General features: G+C 34.6%; 1 protein-coding gene across 1 annotated transcript; it reads left to right on the top strand.

Moving 5' to 3' along the window:
- The first annotated feature begins 6,611 nt into the window (after positions 1–6,611).
- LOC593635 (ankyrin repeat, PH and SEC7 domain containing protein secG-like) lies at positions 6,612–8,511 on the top strand. The gene has a single exon (XM_793106.4). It carries the CDS (start codon positions 7,765–7,767, stop codon positions 8,440–8,442), a length of 678 nt encoding a protein of 225 aa, XP_798199.2. The 5' UTR covers positions 6,612–7,764; the 3' UTR covers positions 8,443–8,511.
- The last annotated feature ends 612 nt before the right edge of the window (positions 8,512–9,123 follow it).

Here is a 9,123-nt window from a genome sequence, read left to right as displayed (position 1 = left end):
AATAACAATATTGTTTGGCTTTGTTTACTTGTGATACGAGAATATATTGCTCTCACTATGATAATATTTGACTCGTCTCCGACTCGTTCAATATTGTCAAAGCTCGAGCAATATATTATTTTAACACACGAAAAGCCATCTAATAATATAATGATCACTACACTATTTAGGCGAAAAAACGTACCCTTCGGTGGGCCCAGATTTACGATCTAGAAAAGAGACCTTAAACTTATTAATAAAAGTCTAAGGCGCCTGCAGTGTATTAACCATGACTCTTATCATTGAGTTCAACACAAAATATTGCATAAGTTTCAATTTGTCAGTAAGTAAAATACATAATTTCCCAAACACTTCTTTATTGGTCCGTTATAAGTAGCTTCATAGCTCCGGGAGAGGGAGGGGGTGGTCAGGTGCCACACAATTATGTAATATCGGTTGATTTGACAAATACCTTCACTAAAAACACTTCACAATGTCTTCTCTGCTCCTAAATCACTTATTTATATTGTTGCATTGGGCCTTCCTCACCATTATAATCATTTTCAAATATTATATTACATGTATCACCTTTAATAGAAGCTACTTTCGATTGTTTCTAATGTTTACTGTATGCCTACTTGTAAGTTTTGATTATATATGTAATTATTTCTATATATGTAATTATTTCTATATATGTAATTATTTCTATATATGTAATTATTTCTATTGTCTTCTACATTTGTAAAGCGCATTGGTATTACCTTCGGTAATTAAATGCGCTATATAAGAGCTAACTATTATTATTACTATTATTATTATTTTACATTTGGGTCCTCACAAACAAAAATTGTGGGTACCTGAGACATATTTGGTTACCAAATCACTATATTTTGGTACCGGAAGGAGTATAAAGATTTACTGTGTTCCAATTACCTTAGAAAAAAGATTTTATGCACTGATTTGTAAACTGATTTGACAATCTACAATTAATTTTTAAGCAAGAGATCGTTGCTTTACTCTATTACATTAGAAGTATTCTTCTGCCGTAATAATGCATGATCGTAAGTTAGGCTTCGAAGAGTTTAAACCTGCAGGGTAACAGAAAAGATATATACCTCTCAGGCTTTAAATATATAAAATCTTGAACGAAGAAATATCTATAAGATTTGCTTCACAATCGGGTCCACAAACATATTAAAACATGACTAGAAGAGCAGCGAATAAGCATATTGATGTCGATAAAGCACTATACTCATGTGAGCTTAAAATGGTAGTTATGCGCTAGTTCAGAATTTCCTTGGTAGAGGAGCACAAATTGACACATGTGGTAAAGATGGTAAGACACCTCTTTTGGCATCATCCGGATTACGTAATACGTCATTTTAATGTTCACATATTTCTAGTGGTGATGGACGAGGCTAATGAAATTGAATGAAGTAGGCGGTCTCCCGCATTCACAGATACTGTGAACTGAAAAATATAAACATGGAATTTCACATATGTGTTTTTTGTTATGTGCTTAAAAATTGCTTGTTAATGTCTAGAAATATAATTGTTAATGTAATATTCAAGTATTCTTTAATACGTTATGAACGCAGAAATAAAATGTAAAACCAAAAAACAATGAAGTTGATTTTTCTAAAGAAGTTGCGATATGGTTATGTCTAGCATTCTTATATTATCTCATATTCTTACCATATGTAATTGTCATTGTTAAATACATGTTTACGTATCTTATAAGTGTTTGCTGTATGCGAATTCTGAATATAAATTTGATTCATTTTCATAACTTCCTAACCTGAAAATACCATTTTTATTCAGAGTACATATGTGTATGAAAGTCAAAGTTAATTGTGGAGTGAAAACAAAGGATTATGTTCATGATTTTAATGTCGTTCAAAAGATATCTGTAATGTTTACGTTTTTTGTGATTTAATTGTTCATAGACTATATCGATTTCAGTGAGGGTGCTAATATTTAATCAGCATTTAAACTTCAGTTTAAAAGGAGTGAGCATTGCGGTAGATAATGTCAATAAGGGCCTACCTATTAACTTTACATGTAGACACATTTGGAAATAAAAAAGATAATTATGACTGTGAAAGCAAGTGAACAAAACAGTGCATTATTGTAAATGCTTTATATTGTGCCAGAAATGTACATAGACTATTCTAAACTGGTTTTAAAAAGAGATATGATAATTCTAGTCACATTATTATTTAGTTCGAAAGATTATTGTTTAGTTAGTGTTTGTAGGCCTTTATATTTACGGATTTAATTTATAACAAACAAGTGATTAGTTTTTTTCGTAAACATAATTCGTAATTGCATGATGTCATTTTTCTAAACATATCTAATTAGAGTTGCTATAGATTTCCATGCACTAATATCCAACAAATGAATGTGCATATGTACAGCGTGAGTCACAACAAGGAAACACAGATTCAATTCTATAAATAACACGACCGCAACTATTTTCGAAATTTCAACTAAAAGACAATTTCAATACCCTATTGTATGTCCCATGGAAATCATGTTTACTTAATATGCTATTGTCATGTTCGCACATTCCAATAGGTGACGCACACGGCTATTGAAATTACTTAGATTCATAGTTCGTTATTAGTTGCTATCATATTTGGCACAACAAAGTGGAGGGTGTGTTAGCTTGTTGGTCCAGTGACAACTGCTAAGATACATAACTCAGACAAAGTAACAAGTGACACAAAATTTCAGGGGAATTTATTTTAATTCCAGTCTCCAAATAATATTTGCATGGTCATGGTACAGAAATGTCAATGTTAGCGTTCAATACAGAGCATAATATTCAATAACAGTTCAATCATTCAAATGATACACACGTTCTATCTTGCTTGCAAAGCAACCTAGTACTGCAAATTACCAAGCTTCCTACCCTGAATAGTAATAATAATAATAATAGCTTTTCAGGACCGAAGGCCATCTCAAAGCGCTTTACAGATATATATATTTTATATATATATATATATATATATATATATATATATATATATATATATGGGGCCAGTCACCACGAAATGAGTCCAGTGTCGCATTAGGCTCAATTGTAGTAATAGCGATGTATAGTGTGTATGTACTGAAAATTGACCCACCTACCACATTTAAGATTTTTCCAAAAATCGACTTATTAATGTCTTGTAGTTTATGTCCTCAGAGCTTAGGTCACGAAAATATCTCCTTCTAACATTTTTTGGCAAATAATATAGGCTATGTTACGCATCATTAACTTTACACCTAATTATCTCAAAACTGGGTAATCCCATTGTTTATAAAGTCCAATTAGGTTTTTGTTCATATTTCTGGATATAATTTATCAATTTTAATGTGTGACCCCTTAATTTAAAGCTTACTTAATGTAGATTCATATAATACTTAAAAACAGGAATAAAATTTTTGACCAACTAGACTCATTTCGTGGTGACAGGCCCCATATATATATATATATATATCACAATGGCAACTTTCTTATGCATTGAAATTAACAGTTCATTGCTTTAGTTTAAGTTTCAGTCTAAAAGTTCTTTCATTTCAATTCCTTAATTCTACTTAAATATGGAACCTGTTGTGAAGAGCTTGGAGTGGTGATGAACACCGAAGTCAACTCGTTGACGTGTAATGTGGTCGAAGTCTTCGACGTTCGGCCGGACTACTGTACATTCAACACCTTGAGTATTGAAGTGCACATGGGAATTACGTCGACTTTACATCATTGTATACGCCATAGATTACACCGTGGTTTATATCCTGGTTAAACATCGAAGTTTACGCCATGGTTAACCCAATAGTTAACACCATCTACAATAATAAAATACCAATGCATACAAACTACCTATCCTTGAAAAAATTATTTAAAACAAATCTTCCTGTTTATGCCGTTATAATAACCCCAATTATTCCAAGAATGATACAAATGCAAACGTTAACTTCATATTCTAGTGTCATAAGAATATCTTCATATTTTTAGATATCATATAACACGCAACAAAAAGATTGTACTGAAGAGCGTTCATTTTTAAATAAGAAAAAAAAATTCTGTCAAAGATAGTATTACATATGCAAGACTATACTCATTAAATGATCTACAAATAAAGACTTCAGGTCAAAAGAGCCTATATATAATCGTCATCCAGGCTTATCTTATTTCTCCATTAATTAATGTCTCTGACAATTTGCTTAATTCATTAATGCAAAAGAGAAATAACTAGAATTCAATTACACTTTAACTGGTGACGAGGACAATAAGCGAGTTCGTAATTAGGATTGCGCATGGGCATATAAAGGTCATTCGTACCCAAACTGTAAAACCATTGAGACGAATACTCGGATCGTGCTCATGAAAGTTATGTAATCAGTATTCATTTATGAGCCAACAGTACATTTATCTGATACACAGGTGGAAGTATTCTTCTGAAGAGGCAAACAAAAGGTATTCATGAAGGACCTCCATTCCTTTGGCAGTGATTATTCTAAAATGCACATGTGGGACAATGCATGCAAAACAAACAATCGCACTGTGCCACATTGTATGATCTAATGCAAGTTAACATTTAATATTTCTTTAATCTTAAGTATGTTGAATATTAATTAAAATTATTTGTATGCGCCTTGAGCATCTCTAGAGATGGATATGTTGCGCTTTATAAATATTGTTATTATTATTATTATTATTATCCATCGTGTAAAAGATCTGTGGATATTTTGGGGCCATGCGTTCCAGAGCTATTTACGAACTCGCTTATTAGAAGACAGTAGCAGCCCAATGACCAGTACAGACAATTCTGGTACAAGCTAGAAACGCAAGAAAATGCCACACCCAGTTTCACAATATACAGGCCAAACATGCTGCCGTCGCCCGACTCTGGTGGGCCAAGCTAAAGTCACCAAACCCCTAGCAGGTCGGCTGATGCGGCTGCTCTAAGACAGTAGCACTCAGAGGTGTCGCCTCTCCAGAGCCTAAGCTTCAAGTGACCAATATTAATTATAATATATTTCATTTATTCTAATCAAGTCCACTTTAAACATTTGTATGAACGTTATTTGTGTATCATCTCAAAAGTTGAATATATTTTATATGCCGATAATACTAGTATCTTTTTATCCGATAACAATATTCATAATTTGATTCTTGATTTTAATGATGAATTATTGAAAATAAAATCATGGTTGATCTCTAATAAACTAATTGTTAATACTAGAAAAACTCACAATATAACGTCTGTAAATTGGCAAGAAAGAACTAACACTGTACAATGAGGTTCTTGTACCAAGAAAGTAACAGAGAAAAGACGCTACCAAGGAAGGCGACTAGACGAAGACTTTACATTTCAAGAAGAGAACGATTATTCAAGAAGAAAGTGAGCAACGAAATAACAGGGGGTCTGTATAAAGGACATTAATGCCGCGCTATCAAAAGTACAATTATATATGCATTAAGTTCAATGGTCAATACAAACAAATAGGATTTACAAATCTATAGTGTATTGCATAAATCTTAGATGCATTTTCTTAATTTGCTTATAAATGAGACGTGACCAGCTGCGCCTTCAGTGTTATTGCTTGTTCTAAAGCTTAGGACCAGTAAAGACAAAAGTGTTTTGGGCGTGAATGGTTCTCAGTTTAGGTAAATGGAATTCGCTGGATCATCGAGTGGGGTAGGTTATGTAGTCATTCCTTTCAGATAAGTCTAAACATTTAATCTCAAATCGAATCTATCTCAAGAACATTACATTTGTGTTTTTCGCGTGTGCCATTCATGACAATAGGTACATCAATACATGGATATACTTTATACCTAATCATCTTCATCATCATCATCATTGTAACCGTATTGTCATTATTTGGGACATTACCATTATCTATGGAGGCTAAAAATGAGTTAATGAGTCAGCAGGATGAAATTACTAAGTTTTTTCTTTTACAAAACAAATTTAGTGTATGTACAAATTGATAATGTGTGCCAGTGTCCGAGTAAGTACATGTGAAAACTATTCTTAGAGTTCAGACGCCATTACTCACTCGTCTATGCGTGACCGTAGACCTTTGGCTGCGTGCGTGTGTAGGTGTTTGCGCGAGAAGTCTCGGCGCCTGATTACGAGCATTCTCACCTCCCAAGCACCCCCCGTCCTACACCCCTCCTCAGAAAAAAGATGTATGCCACTGAGCATTTGAGTTCACATTCTTGAAGCACATCATACAGTCCAAATACTGGTTCGTTGCTTGGGGAAATACACGTGGAATTGAAAGCAAGTACTTGCTTTCATGGAGGGAGTAAAGTTTTGTTTGGAAGTCAAAATATCTACAGCTATGTATCAGAAAGCATTCGTTCATTTTATTCCCTACTCTATGTAATTTACTTGTCCGAGAGCCCGCGAGACCGATATTAACAAAAATATATTCTTATTTGACGGTCCACTAGAGCGACCGCCCAAAGGGCCTGCAATGACACAGTTAGCTTCAAGAGACCAAAACTGACTAACGGGTGCACACGACCGCGACTTACCATTAGACCAGATCGAGACCGACAAACGGAAGAAATGCATAAGGAAATATAGAAATGGGGAAAGTTTTGAAAGGTCAACGAGGCCAACGGCAATAGACACCTACAGCCCGTTAGACCAACGAAACAAAGAAAAACATAGAGGAAGATTTATTTAAAAATTCCGGTCTCCTGGGCTGAAGCCTACATCGAGAGATGCAGATAAATTAGCTCAAGTAAATGCCAAAACGTCTTTGATAAAACTGTCCTATGTGGTGAACTTGTTGCATTTCCAAGGACAATGTACAGTGATTTTGGGGGCAGATTTCAGAAAAGGTACAGTGTTTCATAAATTAAAATAGCACTAACAGTCATATTTTCCGATGATTGAATAATAATCTGTGTGTATATAGTATGATACATTTATTCTTGCGTTATTATTAATACAGAAAGTTTTAATCAACCTTCAGTTTGCATTCATACATTATGTTGATGTATCATGGGACCAAGAAAAACCTTGTGCGATCAAGAGGGTAAACTCAATAAAAATTATGTCAATAAAAATTGCTGCGACTAGCTGATTCGGCTCATTCTAAATAGTCAACCATGCATATATTCTCTTTTCATATACTTCTGGATTGCATTCCATCGTAGCCTAAATAAGGTCGTGATGACGTACTATCTCGATGATGTTTTTCAAAATAACGCCCGTTTCGCACAAAAGGATCTGCCATTTTCTCTATGACTGTTTTGTCTGTTAACAAGAAGAGAGCCAAATAAAAATAAAAAAGTCCCTGCGATTTATTGTGGAACAATTTAATGACTGATCTAGGAACTGAATGGACAATCTACAATTTCATTTTGAAGCACCATACCTTCAATGTTATATTTGGATAGACCGGAGCACGTTGGTTTTAGTAGGACGAATAAAGTGGAGATATCAAAATTGTACTAACAGGGCAAGGACTGTCCGAGATTATGCTTAGTTGCAAGTATCACTTTATTAAATTAAAATCATTAATTTGCCGTAATAATGCATATAATAAGCATTAGTAGGCTTCGAAAAGTTTAAACCTACAGGGTAACAGAGGAAGATATATACCTCTCAGTCTCAGGCTATAATGCGGGTGACTACATTGACGTACTTAGTCTCTTCCAAGAACGATTTACAGAACGCAAAGATGACTTTGACAGACACAATATATAAGGTCTAGAACGAAGAGATATCCATAAGATTCGCTTCACGGTTGGGTCCACAGACAGAACAAAACATGGCTGAAAGAGCAGCAAATGAGCCTACTGAGGTCGATAAATCCCTTGCCGTGGCAGCCTTATATGGCCGTGTTAACGTAGTTAAGTATCTCGTTGGTGAAGGAGCACAGATTGATGCGTGTGGTAAAGAAGGTTATACACCTCTGTTCAATGCATCAGCCAATGGTCACCTTGACGTGGTTCAGTATCTCGTCGATCACAGAGCACAGGTTGAGAAGGGTGATATTGACGGTCATAGGCCACTTCATATTGCATCAGGCAATGGTAATCTTGACATAGTGAAGTACCTCGTTGATCAAGGAGCACAGGTTGAGAGCGGCGATAATGATGGCGAGACACCACTTCATATTGCATCATTCTTGGGTCGTCTTGAAGTAGTTCAATATCTCGTTGGTCAAAAAGCAAAGATTGATGTTATTAATTTAAATGGTAAAACACCTCTTTACTTGGCATCGCATCAAGGTCATCTTCATGTTGTTAAGTGCCTCGTTAATCATGGAGCACATGTTGAATTGGGCAATAATGCTGGTGAGACACCACTTCTTATTGCATCACGCAAAGGTCATCTTGATGTAGTTCAGTATCTCGAGAGCGAACAAGAGCAGAGGACAAACGCACGACCTGAAGGTATGATTAACATTTTTTTAACAGTGATCATGGGTGGCTATTTCATGTAAATAACGGATACAACGTGAAGGGCGCTATCTCGCTTTTTCAACGACTGGTTCAAAATTATCAAATATTTGAGGTGCCCCTTTAATTGTTTAACTTTTTTAATCATACCCTTTTTGGTTTAGGTATTTGTTAACATTTCCCTATATAAATGAAAAACGATGTATTTTTTTCTCCTAAAAATGTTGTACTTGACACCAAGAAGATTATTTCGTAATTTAAATTGTATGTTCTTTCAAATTTGACACTCATTTTTTCATTATCTCGCCAAACAGTTATTTTGTGTAGCACCCTCTGCAAAACTCAACTATCCCTTTAATTGTTATTTTTTTTAAATCATACCCTTTTGTTAAAGGTATTTGTTAAAAATCTCCTTATTATTTGTTTCTTCTTCTACCTGTACCTCCTTACCCACATTGTAAAACCAAACTCAGTGAGTTTTCCTCATCCTATAACTGAACGAATTTCAATCAAATAAATTGTGTATTGCCGTTTGATCAAATGCCACTTGCTCCAATACTCAGTTCGTCCTACTTTATTTAGTCTACACCTAGTATACATATAACCGATATACCCGCCATACATTGTCAGTTCCCATTTTGTCCAATCATCATGTTCCTGTTTGTCTATAAATTCATTTGTTCTATTTTGATTCCGTCTAATCCTATTTCGTCTAATAACCATAT

Source organism: Strongylocentrotus purpuratus, unplaced genomic scaffold (assembly GCF_000002235.5).
Source record: "Strongylocentrotus purpuratus isolate Spur 01 unplaced genomic scaffold, Spur_5.0 spur5_scaffold_18, whole genome shotgun sequence".
Taxonomy (NCBI): Eukaryota; Metazoa; Echinodermata; class Echinoidea; order Camarodonta; family Strongylocentrotidae; genus Strongylocentrotus; species Strongylocentrotus purpuratus.
The sequence above is the reverse complement of the archived record's forward strand: the minus strand, read 5'-3'. Positions and strand labels throughout refer to the sequence as shown.